Source organism: Amblyomma americanum, chromosome 5 (genome assembly GCF_052857255.1).
Source record: "Amblyomma americanum isolate KBUSLIRL-KWMA chromosome 5, ASM5285725v1, whole genome shotgun sequence".
NCBI classification, from domain to species: Eukaryota; Metazoa; Arthropoda; class Arachnida; order Ixodida; family Ixodidae; genus Amblyomma; species Amblyomma americanum.
In genome coordinates this window covers 4,784,560-4,808,962 of record NC_135501.1, presented here as the reverse complement: position 1 = coordinate 4,808,962, position 24,403 = coordinate 4,784,560, and the positions used below count along the sequence as shown (strand labels likewise).

The 24,403-nt window shown below is 45.4% G+C and overlaps 1 protein-coding gene across 2 annotated transcripts in view; it reads right to left on the bottom strand.

Moving 5' to 3' along the window:
- Positions 1-24,403, bottom strand: part of LOC144132254 (uncharacterized) — a 45,494-nt gene extending 21,091 nt beyond the window's left edge. The window contains exons 1-4 of one of the 2 annotated variants that reach the window (XR_013314735.1): positions 24,054-24,403; positions 18,703-18,811; positions 13,757-13,812; positions 12,896-12,999 (exon numbers count right to left, since the gene is read on the bottom strand). Coding sequence is in view for 1 of the 2 variants with exons in the window: in XM_077664512.1 (XP_077520638.1) it covers positions 13,757-13,812; positions 18,703-18,811; positions 24,054-24,253 (365 nt within the window). In the remaining variant the exon portion in view is untranslated. The remainder of the gene's footprint in view (positions 1-12,895; positions 13,000-13,756; positions 13,813-18,702; positions 18,812-24,053) is intronic. The other variant, XM_077664512.1, reaches the window with a different exon arrangement.

Below are 24,403 nucleotides of genomic sequence, written 5' to 3'. Positions count from 1 at the left end.
TCAGCGGTGATAGGGCAGGCGACGTAGTCTCCATCAGGGACGGGAGGAGAAGGCGACAGAGGGATGTAGACAGCAGTTTGTGGCGGGAGACGAGCAAACTCGGTGGATTGAAGGCGAGGTGAGCTGGTGGAGTCGTCATTGCACAGGGGCAGATCCAATCGAAGAAGGCCTGAGGAACAGTCAATAAAGCTGAATGGGCGGTTAAAAAGTCAAGGCCAAGGATTATGTCCTGAGGGCACCGGGTCAGGACGGTGAACAGAACGGGTATATGACGCCCGGCAATGCTGACTCTCGCAGTGCACATTCCAATCACGGCAGCGGGGCTGCCATCGGCGACGCGAACCGTGGACATGGCGGCAGGCGTTAAAACTTTCTTCAGTTGGCGGCGCAAAGAAGAGCTCAGGACAGACACTTGGGCGCCAGTATCAATGAGGGCAAGGACCGGGACACCATCCACAAGAACATTCAAGAGATTACGTTGGGCAGCGGGGGTCAAGAGAGGATTTTCAGGCCGGGTCAATGATGCAGCGTCACCTCCGGGGGCTGCATCGGCTAGTTTTCCGAGAAATGGCGGGAGGTCGAAGGAGAAGGGCTGCAGCGTGTGGGAGGAGAACGGGAGCGGCGGCCTAATGGGGAAGGTGAGCGGCTGGACCCACGAGCGTGCGGAGCGGGCTCGTCAGGGAGCGGATCGGGTCGTGGTGTGAAGCGGTGCGGGCCGTAGTCGTTGCGGCGGTCGATGAAGGAGTAGGGGCGAGGTGGCGGGGACCAACGGCTGCGGCAGTGGCAGGAGATGTGTCCGATGCGAGAGCAGGTAAAACAGATCGGCCTGTCATCAGAGGTACGCCATTCCTCAGGATTGCGACATCGGTACCGAGGCGAGAAGCTGCGACTGTAAGTGGCAGCTGCGATCAAAGGAGGGTCCAGGCTGGCATGAGCGTTGTCCACGACGCGAGGAGAAGGGACGACCAAGTTCGCAACCTCCTGGCGAACGACGTCTTGGATGGGGGCCAAGGTGTCCGGCAGTGGCAAGGAAGAAACAGCGGGCGTCATCGCCTCCAGTTCGCGGCGCACGATACGGGTTAAGTTAGCCGGGTCGGAAGGCTGCCGCAATGTTGGCAGATCTTCACAGGAGGAGCTAGCAGCAGTGTTCGGCAGCCGGTCAAAACGGTGAGAAATGCGCCGGTGTTTGGCTTGCTCGAAACGGCGGCACACCTCAAGAACAGAAGCGACCGTGGAACAGTCTTTGCATAGAAGCAGATTAAAGGCATCGTTGGCAATGCCTTTCAGTATGTGGCCAACTCGATCTGCTTCAGACATGTCTTTATCAACTTTACGGCACAAGGCGAGAACGTCTTGTATGTAGGCTATGTATGGCTCGGAGGAAGTTTGGGCGCGGGACGCGAGTGCCTTCTTGGCGGCAAGTTGGCGGCCGATGGGTTTTTCCGAAGAGGTCGCGGAGCTTCTGCTTACATATGTCCCATGAGGTCAAGTCATCTTCGTGGGTTTCGAACCACACTCTCGCGGTGCCGGTCAGGTAAAATATCACATTAGCGAGCATCAGCGTTGGATCCCACCTGTTGTGCGTGCTGACGCGCTCGTAAAGGGCCAGCCAGTCGTCCACATCAACGTCGTCTGGGCCGCAGAACGTGCCCGGTTCGCGGTGGTGGGCGACGACGACCGCTGGCGGTGTTGACGGAGAGGGAGATGGCTCGGACTCGGTAGACATGTTGGCGAGACGGCGGCCACGACGGAGAGCCAGCTTGAGGTCGGGGATCGAATTTAGCAACCTCCACCAAATGATACGTGACAGCTAGAAACAGCAGTAGAAAGAGCAGAGGTAACCTGCTACGCAAGGAACCGATGGCTTGGAGTAGACTCTCAGCACATAAGCGCGCACCTCAGCGTCGTCTTCGTTACCAACCACTTCGTCGTCCTCCCAGCGTCCGTAGCAATACGATTGCCGGGTGGGGAGAAATTGCCTAATGTACTGAAACGTGTTGTGTCCACAGTTGGTTTGGGAGAGGTGCGTCAAAATTACGTCGTGTGTTACATTGTCGAAAGCTCCCTTCAAATCGAGGGCGAGTACTACCTTGTCATTAAAGGGGCATTCAGCGGGATTCAGAATTTTGCGGTCTAATTGAAGCAGGACATCCTGCGCGGACCGGTGCGGGCAGAACCCGACCATGGTGTCTGCGAATACAGTTTGGTTTTCCAAAAACTCGGACAGCCTGTCTCGCACCAGTCTCCATTAGCTTCCCCACACAAGATGTGAGGAAGATGGGGTGGAGGTTGTCAGTGTTTATGGTTTCGCCGGCTTTAGGAATGAAGGTGACCAGGGCGGTCTTCCATTCGATTGGGAGGGGTGCCTCACCTAGATTGAGTTTATGTATGCGAGGAGCGCCTCATAGGCCGGGTCGGGAAGGTTGGCAAGTAATTTCACAGTTATTTTGTCTTCCCGGCGCCGTTCCTTGTTTCATTTTACTCAAGACAACCTTGAGGTCGTGGAGCCGGAACGGTTTATCCAGCTCTGCGTTCTCGGAACCTGCATACGAGTACGCTGCCCCTCGGGGGTCCTGTTGGATGCAGAGGTATTGACCGCGTAGTTTGCATGCTAATTTTAAGGCATCTCCGTCTAGGCTATGGATAGCCCGTTGGAGGTGTTTTTGTGTCTCGGCTTTGGTTTTAGTCGGATCGATCAAGGCGCGAAAGAGACGGCAAGTGCTCTGAATAGACATACGTCTAGCGGCCATGTTGCACCGGTCCACCCAATTCGAGTCGGCGAGCTGGGCCGCGTACTCAGCCGCTCGCTGGGTGAGCTCGGCGATGCAAATTTTGAGTTTCCGGTTATGTTTTTGGCGGCGCCATCTGCGGACGAGGCTATGCCGCGCCTCCCAGAGGTGCAGGAGGTGGTTGTCCACCTCCGGCGTGGCCTCCGATAGTTGAACTTGAGTTTCTACCGAACGAAGGTGTGTAAATAATTCTCGGAACCACGCGTGGTAGCCTTGTTCGTTAATAGAGGCCGAATTAGTGTAGGTCTGCCGAAACTTTGTCCAGTCGGGTAGGCGGGCTTGGGCGTGGCATCTTGCCAGTGGTTTGGTTCTGACGCTGGTGTTGAGTATGCAGTGGTCACTGCCGAGTGTTTCCTCGGTGTGGCCCATTCTGCATGTCATGTTTTTGGTGAAGGTAAGGTCCGGACACGTGTCCCGAATCACGAAGTTACCCACCCGTGTTGGTTGTGCAGGGTCAGTGTGAAGGGTGAGGCCCAGCGTGGACGCAAGTTCCGCTAGCTTGCGGCCGCGCTTCTCTTCACGCACGTATCCCCAGAGTGCTACGAGCGTTGAAGTCGCCCACGATCACCAGGGGGTCCCTGCCCGCAGCCTTGAGGGCGCGACTGAAGAGGGCTGTGAAAGTTACATTTTTTATCTTGGGAGAGCAATAAACGTTAAGTATATGTAAGGTGCCTTTTTTTTTTAAGCGAAAGAATCACATAGGAATATGCAGTATTGAGGTCCAAATCAACCAAGTTGGCTATATAATATTTGTGCACGCAGATACAGGAAGAAGGGTCAGTGGGAACGGAATCCGCGGCAGTTCCACTGGGTAATTTGAATGGGGGTAGCTGCATTGGTATGAGGAGAGTGCCTAATTTGAGGCCTCTCTGCCATGGTCAGTTAAGTGAGAGGGCGATTGCAGGGATGCTGCTCCGGAGCCGGCACTCGGGGTGAGGGGCCATCCTCTATTCCAGAGAGCGAGCAGCTGTCATCGTCTTCTACTAAAGTTTCCATGGCGCGACGCGACATTTTGGGATAGCAGCCAGACCCGTCTTTGATTAGACCGCCGACTCGTCGGACGCCACGCGAATATTGTGCGATGTGCTGTGCGACGATTGTGGGCACAATTTCGGTCATTTTTGCGATTGCGGAAGCGGCTGCCGCGGAAATTTGACTTTTTAGGGCATTGAAACGGGCGTCCATGCGGGCCTCAAGCGCAGCTTCCGCGTTCAGTGCGGCGTTCGGTGCTGCGGGCTCTCTCTCCATTGCCTCGGTAGCGGGGCGAGAGAGAGGAGTGATAGGCTGTTTTGACTGCGATTCTAGGAGCCAAATTTTCTGGAGGAGCATCTTAATTTTGTCTTCAAGAGCTGCTATATTGGTTTTCTCTGCACTGCGTGCCGCAGGGGGGCAGGAGGGAGGGGAGGAGGAGGCAGCCCTGTCCGTACCGCTCACCTGCGTTCCATGTTTCACGACGTTGACCCATGTGTGTGTTTCCCAGCGCCTCCTTTATAAAACTATGCCTGTCAAAAGGGCCCCTCTTGCTGAATCACACTCTTTCCCATTTGCCAGCGCTTGCCGCTGGTGTCAACGTGCGCAGGAATATGCCGTGACATTTGGTTTTCTTCCGTTTGTGTACTGACAGCGTCCATAATGAGGTACTGCTGTGTGCCTATATATGTGCACATCAAGTCCAAAAAGAAAGACACCGGGGTATCATTCCACAAGGGTATCATTCCACAAGATTCATGCCGGCCTCGAGTTGCACCAGCGATGGCTAAAGGTTGCAATGACTGAATTCCTTGAATAGAACGAAAGACTGAGAAAGGGCAGCTACTCTGACAAAATTTCTGTACCAATGAGACAAACACAGCACTGGTCCTGATAACAACATCGAATGTAACATGCATTCGTTACCTTCTGAAAGAAAAGAAGTTCATATTTGTTCCGATGGAGGCACTGTTCGTGTTTCTTCGAAGGACAGCAGGTTGCGATGATGATGCTATGGGTGTGAAGAATCCCACGAAACACAAGAAGGGCTACGCAACGCGTAACAAACGTCTACAAAAGTATACGGTATAATGTCTAAAAGAAATCTATTTTCAGATGTTCTGTAGACAATGAGGCAAAAGGAGGTGTTATATGCCTGCTAATGCTCCGCCAAAAAAGATCTAGAAAACTTCGTCATAAGAACTCGTTAAGAACATAGACATTTTTATTTTTGGAAATGGCTCCTTATATGAAGCCTATAGACCCAAGATCAGTGTACTATATATTTAGATCCTCTAAAATCAACCAGTGGGATCCCAACTAAAAAAAAAAAACCCGGTGGGTCCAGTTGGAAAATTTCCAGTTGAAACCAGTGGGTCGAAACTCGTGTGTTTTCGGCACCCATTGGGCTCAACCAATTGAGTCCAACTGGTGCTTCCAATTAGAAATAATTGGCCACCCAATCAGACGAAATGGCCCACCAATTGAACTCAGTTGGCATACCTATTCGACTCTAATGGTTTTAACTGGTCAGGAAAAAAAATTAGAATTGCATTGGAATAAATTGGCCTTCTGACTGCTGTGAGACTGCTGCCAACATTTCTACAAGGGAACTGAAATTATAAATACACGTCGTTATGAAAATCAAGAGAGAGCAACAAGCATGCATTACACACAGAGTCAAACACTGTATACCAACTCAAGTTCTCAACGTATATCCACAGAGCGCACTTTTGCAGTCACTTATATATACCGTCTAGCTGGAGCCAGTGGCGGGTGAACGTTAAGCGAAGCTAATTTAAGAACGCCCGCAGTGATGATGGAAGTGATGAAAAGAATTCAAGAAATTAAGCTGCTACTATCTCTTTTACAAGAACTTAATTAGCCTAGTTTTCTGTTTTATAGCCAGCTAAACATATATTCAGCACGATAGCAAGGCGGACGAGTTGGTGATACATATTTAAAAATTAACAGCGCGGAAAAAGGGGACTTCAAAGGTAGAAAACACAGGACAAGAGCCGACTCTCAGCTAAAGTTTAATCACAGCAAACAGGCAAATATAAGCGAACAGGCAACAACCAAACAATAAAACCACAAGGCACGTGCACTATGTTGGGTCAAGATAGGCAACCTGTCACACAGGAGCAGGGATGGTTTGCTGATGCAATCAGGCGATGATCAGGCTAAGAGGCTTAGGGATGCAGGTTATTCAGATGAGCTCATCACTTTGGGTTGCAATAAAATAGTTACAAAGCTGAAAACCTCGGCTTTGCCGCCATCTTCACAAAATGAACAGAAACAGAAAAAGTTCGCAGTCCTTCCCTATGTACACCGCCTGTCACATGGTCTTAAAAATGTGGCCCATAAATATGAAGTTGATATAGTTTTTTCGGCACCAAATAAGCTCAATAAAATTTGTTCAATTGTTGAAAATAAGGCTCGCAATCCTAACAAATGTGTAGAGTCTTGTGGCATTAAGCATAAGAAATTTTTACCATGCTCTGAGGGCGTAGTGTACAAAATACCTCTTTCCTATAGTTAAATTTACATTGGTCAAGCAGGACGGTGTATTAACAAATGACTGAGGCAGCATCTGAACTCATTAGATTCTAACCGCTCCACAAATTTAGTTGAACATTGCCGAGAGTGTCAATCATGTTTTCCTTCCTTGTACTATAGTGACATATTGTATAAACACCCCGATCAATTGACCTGGGAAATCGTAGAAGCCTACAAAATGAGAAAGAAACCAAGATTGTGCATCAGCAAACCATCCCTGCTCCTGCGGGACAGTGAGGTTGCCTCTCTTGACCCAACATAGTGTACGTGCCTTGTGGTTTTATTTTTTGGTTGCTATCTGTTCGCTTATATTTGCCTGTTTGCTGTGATTAAACTTTAGTTGAGAGTCAGCGCTTTTCCTGTGTTTTCTGCTCTTGAAGTCCCCGTTTTCCACGCTGTTATTTTTGAAGGGCATCATTAACTTACACTTGGATCGCCCAGTTGAAACCAACTGGAGCTTCTAGTTGGGAGATCAGCTTCCAATTGGTTTTCTTAGTTCCAACTGGGAGCCCCAATTGGTTTCAAATGTTTACAGTTGGGCGATCCAACTGGGAGTGCCGAAATCAATTGGAACCTCACAAACCAGTTGGGTAATCGAGTTGGAAATGCAGAACCAATTGGAATGCCCAACTGGAACTAGGGAAACCAAATGGACTACCCAATTAGATCCATAAGCCCAACTGGCTGACCAATTAATTTGGTCCAACTGGTTCCAATTGAAACCGAATGGTATGCCCAACTGGACCCACTGTTTTTTTTTTTTACTGGGCTATTTCATTAGGTTTAGTGCATGCTCATGCTTTCTTTAGAGCTGCAGATTTTGTTTGCTCAGATATGTGTAGTAAAGGTCGAACTGCAAAGGGCAGGCAGCTGCTCTTTGCAGCATAAATACACATGCAAATGAGGCAAGAAAACCCGCTTCATCAGTCTCTGCCATAGTTTATTATATAAGTGTCCAATGAAAAAAACTAAATTACTTGGCATTAAAACTGGAAGTAGCAAGATGCTTGTTTTTTAGGGGATCGCCTTCTAAATTTCTCTTGCACTGAAAAGTGTCATACCTGCAGTTTCATACCTGCATACGTTCCCAAGTAAACTTCTCGTCAGAGAAATCTTTTGAAACCATTAGTGTAAAATGTATATTTAGAGACGTTTTCAAAACGTTTGTGAGTAAACCTCTTTTGTCGTATGTTTTTAAAACATTTGTGAATAAACCTATTTGGTCAGTACATTTTTAAAACATTTGTGGATAAACCTCCATTGCTGAGATGTTTTTTAAACATTTCAGTCTAGAGCTAGACATTGCTAGATGTTTGGAGTTGTTTGAAGACGTTTTATAGAAGTTATGTGTTTCATGCGATGTACTCTGGACTTGAGAAGATGTTGAAGACCGGTATTGTGTCTGCATCAGTTCGAAGCAATCAACAGCTCAGCCTCATTCTGTACTGATGCAGCAGTTTCCAAAGGAGACACTCAGAAATTAATGCAGCTGTACATGCAAGCAAGTGTTTTTTCCCATCAGCAGCAAAGAACAGATTGCGAGATCTTTGCACTACACCATGGTTCCAGGCCAGGGTCTTGTCAGAAAGGCTCTGCTGCGAGACCTGCATTCAACTTGTGAAAAAACCAAAGGGCAGTGCCCCTGTTGATGGGCTGATTGCACACCAAGGCCATGCATGATGGACTAAAGTATCCAACCAAGGAGTTATAGCGTCTGTTTTGATAGGTACTGGACATCAAGCGGTTTGTCGACATAATGCTGTTTCACAGGAAATCCATTTCCAAACCGCTAGAGACAAGTGTGGAACATGCTATTGATGTGCTTGTGAACATGCCCATTTTGGTGCACAAGAACGAAGAGCCAGGCCACACGGAGAACGGCTGTTGACTAACCATATGCTTTTAATATCACAGACAAGAATTCAATCGTCAAGATGTATACAAATTAAGAAACCATTGTCACTGAAGCTGCTAAAATTGCAGCATGCCATGTGACCAGTTGCAGCCAGACAAGTTGAGATAAGTACTGCAAATAAATGTTCGATTGTTAAATGTATCATATGGTTGAGTGTAAGAAAATTTGGGCCGTGGGAATGAACCGAACGCTTGTTAAAAAGCAGGGCAAATCACAAAACCGAGGAAAAGCACAGTTTTTGGCTCTTATTACGCTTTGCGTTTCTGCCCAGCCCCGTGAGCAACAGCTGAAGTGTTTGGCTAGTAGGCTAGTCGACATCAAAACAACACCTGAACGAAGAAACGAAACTGCTCGCGAGTGAATCGGCGGCTATGCCACGCAATCATATCGCTTGTATCACTTTAAATATTCGCGATAAAAGCATTTGAACAGCGCTTCGTTAGCATACTCGACGAACTAAATTAAATGTAGGACGATATACAACTCTACAACTAGCATGAGCAGCGCAAGTCGGGGGCTGCGCGCATGTTCCAGCAGCGTTCTGAACGACGGCGTAGTGGCAGCTAGCAGCGCCGCGTTCCGAGCGGCACGTGAACCGCGGCGTCCACGGCGGTCCTATTGTGTGGCGCCGGAACTGACACGCATAGTTTTATAAAGGAGGCGTTGGTGTTTCTAAAGGCCGAAAGCTGCAGCAGCGGAAGTTCGGGTTATGTCACTAAACACAAAAACACAAGCAAAACAAAACGATTATGCCGCTTACGTTTGTTCGAGCATACCATTTTTTGCACAAACTGAAAGGAATTTTTAATAAAATGGTCTGCTGCGTTAAAACTTCCTCACAGCAATCCACTCCTTACATCGCCTGTGTTTTTTGCGGCATCTCCACGTTGACTTACCGGGCAGCATAGAGAAACGTAAGTATGCTTCTCTATGGGGGCAGCTGGCGTGCTGGCTGGTTTCTATCGAAGTTTGAAGTTTCGCTGGGAAGACATGTGCATAGGACTGAGTATCTCGCTACAGCACAGCCCCAAAACCAGCACGAGCGGTGTACAGGTTGAAAAAAAAAAGAAAACCGAAGATGAGCTATGCCGAAACTCCGTCTCGATAGTTGTCGCGCGATCCTGTCGTACTCATTGGTGTGCAGTGCGTTTACTTTATTTTTGGTGATACGGGGGCTGACCCCGTCTTCTCTTATGGCCATATTTTTCCGTCCCATGCTAAACATATGCCCGCAAATATCCTAAATGGTCTTGTTGCTGATCACCTAGAGAACTTTCCCCATCGCACGGTTCTCTCCGTTGATTCCTCCGGGAGCTGCGAGAAGGCGGCGATAGGGATACATTCGCAGGAACGGCTTGGAGCTATTCCGTTTCGTATCCGAGATTACACCTATATTCTTTGCAGAGTTTATGGCTATTGGTTTGGCTGCTCTCAAAATTCCGAGACATGTAGCACGGGGTCTTATCCTTGCAGACTGCCTTTCAGTTTTACCTCTCTCCAAACTTCAGGAAAATTTCTATTATTTATTTATTTATTTATAGATACTGCTATCTAGTACAGATCATAGCAGGGTGGGAAAAAAAACAAAATACAAGCATATAAACACTCAAATTCATAATATTTGCAGGCACTGTTCAAACATCAATAAAAAATTATGATTAACAGTCTCGCTATTAAGTTTATTCCATTCATTAATTCTCCTCGGAAAAAAAAGAATACTTAAAGCAGTTATTTCGTGCGTTCAAAGTGGCTATTGTTAGTGCATGCCTTTGCCTCGTGTTATAACTTGAGGAGTAAGCAAAATAATTAGAAGTATTAACTTTATAATGACCTTTTATGAGCTGGAAGAAAAACTTTAATAGACAAACACAATTGCGCTAAACAACTGGGGGTAACCCACTTCGCCTCACGAGCTCGCTTACAGGTGTACGGCCATATGAGTTAAAAATAAATCTAACTACTTTATGCTGTTTATGCGTTCCTTTAGGTTTTTTGTTCCACTCTCCGTGAGAGAGGTCTATTTTGTCCGGGTATCTGGTCATTCGGGTGCCTATTTTAACGAGGTGGCCGATTTATTGCAAGGTCAGCTCTCAGTGCCCTTGTAATCAATCCTGTCCCTCGCCTCATTCTGGTGGAGATTTCGTTTCCTGCGTTTCCAACATAGCTCAGCCAGCTTCACTCATTCCGTTGCTTAATACCACGGGCTTTCAGCATTTAAAGTATACCCTTAATTGGAATATCTGGTCATATAGATCAAGGATGTGTGAGGTGTCAATGACGCTTCTGCGACGCACAATCCCCCACCTAAATTTGTACTATCGGTACAAAAGTGGTATGCTCCAAGCAGCGGGAGCCGGACCAACGAAAACCTAGTGTTCCTGTATATGCTGCCGCAGGGAGCATATACAGGAACTCTAGTTTTCCGTTGGTTATTCAGTAGTGTTCCTATACATGCTCCCGCAGGAAGCATATATATATATATATATATATAGGAACACTATGGAAAACTGCATCGTAACACCATCTACAGGCGGCATCTGGGATCGAGACAGCCAATTCGAGCCCTTTATTATCTGCAGGCATGTCGCTTGACTCGTTTAAATGTTTCGTGCTTTAGATGGCATTACGATGCAGTTTTCCTTTGCTCCGGCTCTTGCTGCGTGGAGTATACCAGTTTTGTCCCCGATAGTACATATCCCACGCACAGTCTGAAGTAACTTCTTGTGCGGTACCGAATAAAACAAGTCCTCGACGTCAATGGATATGGCATAAGTGGCATCAACTGGAGGGGTGGGGGTGGGGGGGGGTTGTATTGGAGATAAGCTTCACTACGCTCATTGAGGACTGGACTGAAAAGGCATCGTCAGGTGCCAAGGGGTCCAGTGAGTCTTTCAAGAATGGGCCCTCGGTGACAATGGCCCTGAGGGGACAGCCGGTCTTGTGAGTTTTGGTGGCAAACACTTTCAGGACATCAGTCTTCTCTTTCCTGCTCACTTCTTTCAGCATACCATTGAGATTCAGGTTCTTCAAGAGTTGAAGAGCGCGGCATTTTACCTTTGATAGCTTAGCAGTCACCGGCTTGAAGTTTTGTCATGTGGCGAGGCCTATATCAGCCAGACTGGCCAATGCATTAATGACCAGAAAAGACAGCATCGCACATCACTGCAAACGGATAATACAGTCAATCTCCCAAAAAATTGTAACCAATGCCAAAACTGTACACCCCTGTTTAGCAGTGTAAAAATGATCGGCCGAGGTAAAATGCAGACAGAACGTGAAATCTTGGAAGCTTTTAAAATAAAAAAATCGGCACTGATTGTGTCAGCAAAACATCAGTCAAATTTTCTTCCAAAAAATACCGGTTCATGAATGGGACATAGTCTCCACTCACAAGATAGCAGTATTTTTAATGACTGACCTTTATTTTGCTTTCGTTTTCTTCCTTTTGTCGACGTGCCCTGCTCATGCGCATGTGCACCGTGCTCTGCTCGATTCCTTAATCAAGTAAAGATTTTCAGTTGTGTCTCCAGCGTCGTCCGTGTGAACTCCTTCTATTGTGTATGCGTCCTCTTCTGCTTGTTTTTCTACCTGGTACCATGCACCAACTGGCTGGCCCAACAAGCTACACATTAAGTACGGTTTGTGGATACCTTCACAATTACATTATTGCAACTGGTATGTTACCTTGCTAACTTTCTTCCGCATTCCAAAAATGTGTATTTTTTCTATTCCTGGTACTTCAAAACTGTTTAATTTATTTCAGTTTTTCAACAAACAATTATTACTATTTTCTTCCTATCTTCTGTCATTCCACTATTCTACTTTCTTCACCTCATGCTTTTCTGCTCAAATGCTATATGATTTTCCTTGGCATTCACCGCCATACTTCGGCCAATCCCGGCGCATAAGTATGTGCCATGTTTACCAAGGTAAACAACATCTTCATTCTTTGCGCAAGTTTCTTCAGCGTTGGAAGCCTCACAATGCGACAAGTGCTTGATTAAATTCGGCCAGTCGCGCCCTATATTTCAATGTGATTGCCACAAAGGAACTGCATTTTAGGGCTCGTGTCCATGAGCTGTAATGCAGGCACACCCTGCCAAGCTAGTGCACTTCTTAAATTTTTGCCGTTCTGTTCAGTGCTTCTAGAGATGCACGAGAAAACACACTGCCAGCACATACGAAATGCTTTTTCCTTGAAGTCAGCATTTGTGCTCGTGATATTAGTTTCCACAGGAACAAAAACGAATAAATGTAACATTCGCGCATATAGATGCAACCTGCCAGAATGATTGTTGTTGGACCAGCGCCTGGTTGGACCCACATTGCTCGGGGTGTTTGTGATTGAAGCGGTTGAATAATTCAGCACAAATGGTTTCTGTTACATGTGTATACGAGAAGGTTATAGCTTTGTGCCATAGGCATTACAAAATGTATGTGGGATCTTAAATTAGTTCTTTTGCTTCTCCCAGGTTGCTGTGCCATAAAAAATGGCGATGTCGCCATGCCAGCGGGAGCTGACGCAACACGAAGTGCAAGGCCATGGTAGTTGTTAAGGCTAAGAAGGAGAACAAAAGCACCGAAAAGAATGACAGATCCCTTTGCTGAGCCTATTTCTCTGTGTGCAATCACAAGCTGAGCCATCTAGTATGAGCATGATTACCCAGTTGAAAGTGCTGATGCGCTGCGCTTTTAGCTCTGGAACAGTGAAGGCATGCTTCAGCAAGTATTGAACTTGGGGCTTTCTGTGACCTGAAACCGGTGTACCTGCATGAAAGCAGACTGCATGTTGAAGAGGGCACTTCAGGCTCAGGGTGACTTCTAGTGATTTTTTAAACCTGATGAAGAGTACCATGTACTACATCTGTTAAGTGCAGCTACAAAAACACGTCGGCACCGTTGTCAGCCTGCTCAAAAAGCTGCAAGAGAAGCTTCTGAAATGCTCAGTTTGCAGTTTGAAAATCAGCCGCTGGTTTCAACCCGGTCCCCACTCACGACAGGTAGCTCTGACATAAGCCACATATCCTCGCATTGTTAGACCTGAGCAAAGCTTCCCTTGTTAAGAACTAATTTGGTGTTATTTGGGGCTTGGAGTGGGAAGCTGGTTTAGATAAAGCAACACACTTGGAAGGATGCCCAGAGGGGCCCTGTAGCTACACATTCCTGAAAAGGTGACTGCGTGGGAGCACAGGGAGCACTCTCCCACTTCCAGTGTCACTTCAGCTACAGAACTGATGTGTCTTTTAAATGAAAATTGCTATAAAAGTCTTTCAGTGAAATGTGTCCAGGGTCTTGCGTGAAGGACATATCGAAATATAATGCCAGCGCAGTGCAGGTTGTTGTATTGCAGTTCCTTGGATTCATCTCAATCTAGCAAGGTTGTCTGGTGTGTTTTAAAATGTGCTGACTGGAGCTTCTGTGCTTAGTCTGGATCAGAAATGCGCCTCCTCTGATCAAAAATCAAGCCTTTAACGTGGTTTGTGAGGCAGGACAGCTTTACTGCTGCATCACCACAGGAACTCACTCGCATTTGTTGATTCTTTCTCTCATCAGCCACGACCACGTCGCTAGCTTTTCAAGCTGCAAAGAAAACGATCTTTTCAGTTTATTTGTAACCATGGAGGAGGTGGGAAAAGTTTAGTAATTAGAATGGGAATTGGAAGATTCCACTTGGTGACATCAATGAAGCAAACATAGTAAATGAATATATGCCAGTATAGGCAAGCATAGAACAGAAAAAGTAGCAAGGAAAATTGTGAAGTTTATATTGGTGTTGCAAAGACAGCTTAATAGGGAAGCCACTGACACCATCATGGAGTAATGTGTGACTTCCAGACTTTTACGTAATGCATTACAAGTAATTGATCACTTGAAATAAATTACAATGTGTTCAAATTCTTTAATGCATTGATTGCTCTTTGTAAAGTGACAGTAATCCAATTATTTGTTTCTGTAAAAGATGAATAGTAATCTGTTGAGTTTTGTTTGTTTTGTACATAGCAGTATAACTTCTGAGAACCAGAACTCAGTGGCAAACACTGGTGTAGCACGGAATTCCCCCGCATTAGAAGGACAATGATTGAGCTGCGGAGAAGCTAGAAGCTACATGCGAGAGGATTTCAGCACATGCAAGCCCGAGTGGTCTGCATTTGACTAGCCCCGTGTTGCGAGTTTCACATTTCACCTCGACACCAAAACAGATTGTCACTAAAGCTTGGGCTTGGTCCGGTATTGTTTATAAGATTCCTCTCAGGTGTAGACATTTGTACATAGGCCAAACGTATCAGAGAGCACAAAAATAATCTTTGCACATGCAAAGGTTGCTGGCCCATCGTTTTCAAAACAGTTATCTTGTTTCGCCATTCACAGCACTACCAAGGGACACAATGGAGACATTTTGTATCTGCTCAGGTACGAAATGTGTAACCAAGCTGTCACTCACGCTCCGGCAGAAAAAGACTATCTCCAGAGATTTTAACACTCATGATTTTGTGAGCTGGTACTGATACAGGAGCAGTGTGTTTCTTGTTGTCTTAATTTTTCATTCACTTTCCTAATAAACCAGTTGCAAGAATGAAGCATGTTTTAGCTGTCTTGCCTTCCTGTGTCATCGGGTTTGTGCCTACTTATCTTCAGCAACCGCCATTTCGTCCAGTTTTCTGTTTTGCTGAAGCAGAGAACAGGTTTTCTTCTAAATGGCATAGCCAATTTTAAAACAGAACAGCGCGCACTTTGACAGGGACTACGAGGAAGACACGACACTGACGAGCGCTGACTTTCAACTGATGTTTATTGCTTGGAACGAGGAATATATACAGTTCCGACAAAAAGAAGAAAACACACAACCATTCATAGATTTGAGTCATCTAAACATGCTGCACTGAACAAGGACGATAACTAAAATCATCATTTCCCCCTCGCTAAAAATGCCAGTTCTTTGTAACCAATCGATAAAGAGGGGCGGCAGAGGCAGGCGTCTTTTGGCCAGGCGATGTGTGCTGCTTCAATTATTTCACGTGTTAGTTGGTTACTGTGCTTGCTTAAAACTTGTGTGCGAGTGAAGTGCCAGTGGCAAAGCCAACCTTCACATAACTATTTTTCACTGATATATGCCGCCACTTATATAAAAAAGAAGGGTGGCTGGCGTTTCGTATAGACGGAACAGCCTCCTAAAGTTCTGTCCAAAGGCAGCATTTACTGGCACTGCAGTTATGGCCACACCAGACCCTCCTTTCCCCTTGGGACTGATCCTCAGTGCTGAATGTCCTTTCAGGTCCTGACCAGGCCAGCACCAGAACATAGCATCACAAGTATGCTATCTACATTGCTGCATAGTTTTGTTTTCATACTTATTGCACCTCAAGCGGTTATGTTTTGCTTGGTTCGTTGTCACAGAAGTGGCAGTTACTGTTCTTTCTGGACATAATTCTGAGAGCAGTTATAATTTTTCTTTTTTTCAGAATGCCTAAGATTCCACCGAGACGGAACAATATAACACCTGTGGAGTTCCGTCCCGATGAACGGCATCACAAAATGTGCCAATATTGTGACGAAGAAGACGAACTGTGCAGTGGCACTGGCAGGAGCGCTCGCGCTAGGCCAGCAGTCATTAAATCATCTCATTGCCATCGATAATCGTGTCTCCTTCTTTGGCTGGCTGCCATGTAACAATATCTACTGCTGAGTGGTTTTTGCTTTGCAGGTTTTTTGTTGTCATAGGGGGCTTAATTTAGTAACAGTCATTGTTCCGTGTGGATGTAACTGAGAGCGATTTATATTACGCCTGGACGGAACACTAGCACAAGTTATTGTACCGTCTGGTCGGAACTATAGGCATAGAAAAGAAAAAAAACATGGTCAAATTAGAATTTCGAATCATTTGAAATGCTCGTTGGTGAAAGCGCTAGTAGTAAGCTGCACTTGAGCTGCTTGACCCGGTGGTGCACAACTTAGTAAAACTAGTGCAGCCAAACAGAACACGCCTGAAGAAAGATACGTTTGGCTAGCGGCAGCAGTGGGCCACGTCAGCAAAATTTGAATGCCTGTAGAGCTACACAATAATCTGAACGGTGCATTCCCTACTGAACGAAAGTATTTGCGGTGACTGAAAGGTAAACTAAACCTGTCCTGGGAATAGCAGTCTTCAAAAAGCAAGCGTGAGAAAAACACCATGACTAAAAAAAGGCATTGCACGAAAACTGTGAACATGCAGCACAGATATTTCCACACAAATGTTAAAGAAAACCGTTCTCTAACCTGGGAGGAAACAAAACCCCCGAGTTATTGCCCATGGACGCAGCCATCTTAGAAACCATATCAGAAACCAAAGCCTCCTGAAGAACATGCCTGAAGCGTCAGCTCGATTTCATTGGGCACCGAGATCGCTACGGCAGTGCGCAGACTGGCCGCGAGGCGGCGCTAAAAGATGGCCCTGGATAGAAATGGCGCAGTGTATAGAAATTGCGGAAAAGGAACATAGGCCCTTATTGCTAGCATTTCTGGATATTAGGGGAGCCTATGACAACGTTACTCAGGAGCATTTGTGGGACATATTGGGCACATTGGATGTGGAAAATGGAGTAATTAATCTTTTAAAAGATATATATAGAGGTAACAGAGTGCTCATAAAATGGGAAAAAAATGTATCAGGGCCTGTAGAGATACAGCGGGGGCTTAGACAAGGATGTCCTCTGTCCCCTTTGTTGTTCATGTTGTACCTGCAAGGTTTGGAGGCCAAGCTAGAGGGGAGCGGACTAGGTTTCAACGTATCTTTTTTCAAGCAAGGGGAATTGATTAAACAGACATTACCGGGACTAATATATGCGGACGATATAGTGATAATGGCTGACAACAAGGAAGACCTGCAGAAGTTGTTAGACATATGCAGTACAGAGGGAGATAGATTAGGCTTCAAGTATAGTAAGGAAAAATCTGCAGTCATGACATTTAATGAAGAGGGCGGCGAGCATAGAATACAGGAGTTCGTGCTAAAGGTAGTGAATGAGTACAAGTATCTTGGGGTGTGGATAAATAACAGTGTTGAGTATCTGACAGAGCATGAAAAATATGTAATGAATAAAGCTAGTAGGAATGCAGCTGTCATGAAAAATAGGGCACTGTGGAATTACAATAGGTATGAGGTGGTAAGAGGGATCTGGAAAGGGGTGATGGTCCCTAGCCTGACCTTCGGGAATGCGGTCCTGTGTATGAGGCCAGATGTTCAAGCAAGGCTGGAAATTAGGCAACGGGGAGTAGGGAGGTTAGCTTTGGGAGCACATGGCAATACACCAAATCAGGGGGTACAGGGTGATATGGGATGGGCGTCTTTCGAGAGCAGAGAGGCTAGCAGTAAGATAGCATTTGAGGAACGATTGAGAAGGATGGAGGAAAAGCGGTGGGCTAGGAAAGTTTTCAGATACCTGTATATAAAGAATGTTGACACGAAATGGAGAAAGCGAACTAGAAAATTGACAAGCAAATATCTAGACAGCAGTAAGGGGGCAAATCAGCAATTATCGGTTAAGAAAAAGGTTAAAGGAACAGAGAGAGCTTTGTGGAAAACAGGGATGCTGACGAAATCGGCACTAGAAACATACCGGACCTTTAAACAGGAAATTGTCAAAGAAAATATCTATGATAATTGTAGGGGAAGTTCTTTGTTGTTTGAGGCCAGGACTGGAGTTTTGCGGACTAAGAAGTATAGAGTCAGGTACCAGGAGATAGACACTTTGTGCAGTGCGTGCGGAGAGGAGGATGAAACGGCTGAACACTTGATACTTTTCTGTAAAGGGCTTCACCCTACAGTGGAAGGCAGCGGGGCTGACTTACCCAAGGCATTGGGGTTTAGGGATAGTGAAGGGAAAGTGAATTTTAAGAGGTTAGAAGTAACCAAGCGAAGGTTATCTGATTGGTGGCTAAAAGCAAGACAGGAGTAAAATTTCACAAGACATGGCTAGGTGGCTTGAGCCACCGCCCGATGTAAAGGGTTCAGCCGTATCCATCCATCCATCGATTTCGGTTTCAATGGCTGGGATGCTGTGATGCGTGGCTCCCGATCATGCTGTTTCATTCTTTTCTCGGGCTTCGAGCAAGAACTTTTAGTTCGTTAACGACAAAAAACATGTTTTTAAATGTCTCGGAGTGCAGCAAATGCTTAAAATGTCTAAGCTGACTTCCTGAAAGAGGATCATCAGTTTCGATTTCGAAATCTAAAAGCGTGCTGTGCACCCTGTTATATCATGCCGTTAGGACCTTTTGTCTGCTGCATAAAAGGAACATGTGCGAAAAATTCATATTGCAACGAGTGCTTCAAATGGTGAGAAATGCCTCAAAATAAGTATTTACACTGCATGGTGCGTGGTTGTATATTGTACTGCTGCCAATGGCAAAAAATCAATAACTACTTCGGACAAGCAAAAAGAGAAAATAATCCATGAGATAGAATAAGGACAGGAGGAAGTCCGGAATTACCTCAGCTCTCAACTGTAGCCAGGTGACCCATGGCAAAGGAGAACTGCATATGGCGCTCAATGAATGGAAGCTGGAGACGTGGCGGTAACTTGCCTGGGGAGTCGCTGGCCTGCAGGGGGCACATTCGTCATATCTAATGTTCTTAGAACTTTGCGAAGCGCACGTCTGTTACAGTCTTGCTGTGGAGCATTGCGAGAGATGTTTCGGTCGGGTGAAGCAGATCTTGGAAGGCCCAGTCTGCGCTGTTTCTTTTTTTTATTTGGAACATACTGCTAGCCTCTTTCGAGGCTGTTGCAGGAATGGGAACAGGTTTGTTTTCTTTTTAGGTACGTCACAAAATAAAAAAATCACAAAGAAGGTTCATCCAACTGATATAACATTGTAAAATGAATAATCATGGGAGAAAGCTTCAAAATACATGGCACAATATTAAGCAACACAAAAGCACGTGCAATGCTTCACTAAAAGTTCAAATAAACCATTATGACAGGTTACAAAGAAAACTGCTCAAAGATTCAGAATTAACATTTCCTGGTAACATATTCCATTCCCTGATCGCTTGCGGAAAAAATGAATAACAAAAGGTGTCAGTATTAAACTTATACTCTGTTAAGTGCAGTGAATGTTTCGTTCTGGTGTTGCGTTTTGGTGAAGGAACTAAGTAGAGGTCAGAATCTATTTTTAGGGCACCGTTTAAGAGGAGAAAGATGAATTTAAGGCGTGAGATTCGGGCATGGTTACTAATAGTGGAGAGATTTGCCTTGTTTAAGAGTTCAGTTGGGGAGTCGTTACGTTGATATTTGTTAAAAATAAACCTTACTGCTTTCCGCTGCACGCTTTCTACCTTATTTATGCATTTCTGTGTGTGCGGAAACCAGCACAGGATGTTGTACTCAAGCACAGGAAGGACGAGAGAACGGTATGCCAGTAGCTTGGTGTCGGGAGATGCAGATGGTATAGATCGCTTAAGAGAAAAGAGTGCGGAAAGTGCTTTTGACGATATATATTCTACATGATTATCCCATTTCAGGTCAGAGGCGATGACAGCACCTAGGTATTTGTATTTTTGGACTGATTTTAAAGGTTTATTTTCGACTTCATACGAGAAAACGAGCGAGTTCTTTTTTCTTGATAGAGTCATGCACACTGATTTCTCGAGACTCAGGGTCATCTGCCACTCTCGACACCATTTTGCAATTCGACCAATTGCATTGTTTAGTGTGACTTTATCTCGTGTGATTTAATTTCTTTATAAATAATGCAATCGTCTGCGAACATTCGGACTGGTGCGTTAAGATTGAACGCTAGATCGTTTATGTAAAGTAGAAGCAATATGTGTGCTAATACCGTTCCTTGAGGTACGCCAGACATTACTTTGACATGGTGCGTTGCGTGGCCGTCATATTGCACATACTGGTATTTTTTTATTTTTTATTTATTTACAATACCCCTAAGGGCCCTCGTGCGAGGGTATTTCATAGGGGGGGGCGATACAAGCATAAAAATATGGCACAGGCATTAGAAACAAAATACACGTAATAATTACTTAAAAACTAGTAATGTACACAAATAACAACAACAAACAACGCAGAAGAAAATACTCAGTAAATGCACATAATACAACAAAAATACCAAATCTGTTAGTCCATGGTTTGTTTTAACGAATGCTGAAACGATTGTGGGTTAACCTCAGTAGCTATGTGTGATGGCAAGTTATTCCAATCTATTATAGTGCGAGGAATGAATGATTTCGAGTAGAGCAATGAACGGCATGTGACGCGTTTTATTTTGTTAACGTGGTCGCGGCGAGGAAAGACTGCAGGGTGTGGCAAAAAGAAGTCGTCGTGGAGGGTGGGATGGTGATACAGTTTGTGAAGCAAGGTTAGGCGAGCGAAATGGCGTCGACATGATAGCGGTTCCAACTCGGCACGTTGTTTTAATGCTGTGACACTGGTGAAGCGTGAATAATCTGAAAAGAGGAAGCGAACAGCACGGTTTTGCAGGGATTCAAGGTTGTTTATGATGTAAGCTTGATGAGGGTCCCATATGGCAGACGCATACTCAACTTTCGGGCGGATTAGCGTGATGTAAGCAAGTTTTTTTAAGTGTGAAGGCGCGTGTTTGAGATTACGCCTAAGAAGGCCGAGTGCGCGATTTGCTGATGCTAAGATTGTGTTAATATGGTAATGCCAAGTTAGGTCAGACTGAAAGTGAACTCCTAGGTACTTGTAAGTTGTTGTAAGTTCAACTTTATCGTTATTGAGGAAGTATGTTGTAGCAATTCGAGTGGAACGGTTAGTAAACGACATTAACTTTGTTTTAGATGCATTTAGAGACATTAGCCAGGAAGAACACCAAGCCGTTACAGCGTCAAGATCAGTTTGAAGTGATTGGCGGTCGGTTTCATTAGTAATATTACGATATATTACACAATCGTCCGCGAATAACCTAATTTGAGACGATACACACTTGGGTAGATCGTTAATAAAAATTAAAAAGAGCAGAGGGCCAAGTACACTTCCCTGGGGGACTCCAGATGTTACGGGGACAGAAGACGAGTTAAAGCCGTTGACAGAGGTGAATTGTTTTCTGTTATCGAGGAATTGTTTTATCCATGAAATAACGCTGGGATGGAGATTTAAGTTTGTCAATTTGGTTAGGAGCCTGTGATGGGGAACGCGATCAAAAGCTTTAGAATAGTCTAAAAATACTGCGTCAACCTGTAAGCCAGCGTCTACTGCGGAAAATATGTCGTTAGTAAATCCAGTGAGTTGTGTGTCGCATGAATAACCCCTGCGAAAACCGTGCTGGTATTTGAAAATGATATCGTGCTCCTCTAGATAATTAATTACTTGAGTATGAATTATGTGTTCCAGGAGTTTACAGATGTTGCTGGTTAATGAGATAGGGCGATAGTTAAGTGGAATGGTGCGGTCTCCGGATTTGAAAATGGGTATTACTTTCGCTGTACGCCAGTCGTCAGGAATTGTACCAGATGATAATGATTGTGAAAAAAGTGATGTCAATACTTGATAGAGGTTTAGAGAGGCATTCTTTAGTATTTTGTTATTAAATCCAAGGTGATCAGAGCTAGTAGTAACTTTGAGGTTATTCAAAAGGGCTAGAATTCCTGATTCGTTAATGATAATTTCTGGCATGGAAGTGACGGAAGATGACTGTAACATGGGCGAGGAAGTGGTATCTTCATGGGTGAACACTGAGACGAATGCGTCGTTAAGAAGCTGTGCACACTCAGTTTCAGTTACAGGATCACCGTCAGGATTAGTTAGTACGATTTCGGGGTGGGAACTCGGATTGATGACGCGCCAAAATCTATGACAGTTATTGGTTAACATGGTGGACAGGTCGTGACTGAAGAAATGATGACGAGTTGTATTAAGCAGTGACTGATATTCATGATCGCAATGCCTGTACTTTGTCCATGATGATGGAAGACCTGTTTTGACTGCTTGGCGGTACAAGCGTTTTTTCTTATTAAGACGACGAAGGCGATTTGTGAACCATGGTGCATTTTTATGATATCTGATGGTGATGACCGGCACAAACTTGTCAACAAGATTAGTTAATGTGTCTTTAAGTGATTTCCAATTTGTTTCGACAGAGCGAGATGAACAGTGAGCTAGGAAGTCCTCCGAAAATGATTGCAGTGCAGAGTTAATCCCATCGAAATTAGCGCGGTTGTAGCAATGAATTCGCTTAGTGGATGTTTTCTTTCTACCAAATGGACGAGTGATGTACCCGGTGATGATTTCATGATCGGATAGGCCTTGTAAATGCAAGATATCGAAACAAACCTCAGGGTTATTTGTTAGGACGAGATCAAGAATATTAGCCGTTGTGGCGGAGCGGCGGGTAGGATCAGTGATAAGTTGAACAAGCGAAAAATCTAAGCAAGTATGAAGGAACATGTGGGCTTCCTGGTCACTGGGGTTAACCGTAAGATTAGGCCAATCAATGTTTGGGAAGTTAAAATCACCAAATACAAGGAAAATGGAGTTAGGAAAACGCACGTATAAGTCACTCAATATTCTATGAAATTCACCTGAAAATGTGGCAGTCATATCTGGCGGTCGGTAGAAGGCAGCAATAACAACATCAGCAATACCAATTTTGCATCGTATCCAAACACATTCAAGAAAAGTAGTGACAGTGATCGGGACAGCAGATATTTGTTTCTTTGTAGCAATAGGGACGCCACCCCCTTTTCTATTTTTTCTATCACAACGAAAAAAGCAAAATTCGGATTCACTGAGAAGAACGTTAGCATCCGGAATAGTATCGTCCAACCAAGTTTCAGTTAATATCAGAAGTGAAGCGCACGTTGAATCGACGAGGGAAGAAAGGGCAACAGATTTTGAAAGTACACTTCGGATATTAGTGAAAAGGAAACTACTGCTATTCTCTGAATTAAGACGAGTGTTCAACGAGCATGAAGACGCTGGAAAAGATGAGGTGGCCGTTGGAACCGGTCAGTCGGTCGTGGAAAGACTAACTGGCACCGCTCGGCCACTGGCGACATCCCACAGATACGTGTCCTTATTGATATGCAATTTATCGAAAGCCAAACGCACGCGGTCACCATCTTTTTTAATCGTTTTCGAGAACTGCAGCAGCTGTCGACGTTTGTTACGGACAGCAAGCGAATAATCACGTCCGATGCTAAAGTTTGTTTCCTTTAGCTTGCGGCCGTTACTTAGAATGGCTTCAATTTCTTTATCGTTGATAAACTTCGCTATAATTGGCCGTGCCTTCTCGGTCGAGAAACGGCCCACACGATGCGCCCTAGCAACGGAAGTAACAGTGACTCCAAGCTTATCGAGGCAGAAGTCGTTGACAAGTTGCTCTGACGTCTCCCAACTTTCAGACGAGTCACTATCGGCGATACCATAAAACAGAACATTTGAACGGCGCGACCGGTTTTCTAAGTCATCAATTTTATTGACGATGTTAGATAACCCACTTTCGTGATTTGCAGAAGTACTAACAGATGAAGCCAATTCAAGTTTTGTTTCAAGTTCTTGAACACGTTTGGTTAGATTTTCAAGGTCTGTTTTCAGTGTCGCATGAATGTTTAGCACTTTTGTTACCGCTTCAATAAGAGTGGCGTTGCTCGCTTCAAGTCCTAATACGGTTTCTGCCACGGTGTCTAATTTCTCTTCCTGCGCCTTTGTCATGGGCCCTGGGTTTACTTCTACGTCCCCACTGAGAAGCAACAAGCGCAGAACACAAACAATAGCAGAGCAAGCACGCTTGAAAGGGCTGGGCGGCCACGACACTGCCAAAAGGCAAACATCATTGCATCGGTAACACCGAGTTTGGAGATAACTAACCTGTAGAAATACAGATGATGAGCGACGAGACATTGTGGCAGCGTCGTGGCCCAGAGCGTCGTCCAAGCGTGCGCGCTTTTCAAGGGGCGGAGTAGGTAGCATCGTCCCACGTTGCCCGACGAGCAAAGTGAACGTGTCCAGAAACGGCGGCGGTCGGAGCAGCAGACTCGAAGATAAGTCGCAGCAGATTGGCGGTTCATCCAGGCCACGGAATTTGCGCACGCACGGTTCTTCGTCACGGGTATCAGCTAGCTGTACTGCGGGCAGCGACAACAGCTGTCCCAGGAGTGGCAGCAGCAAAACCTGTAGAAATACAGATGATGAGCGACGAGACATTGTGGCAGCGTCGT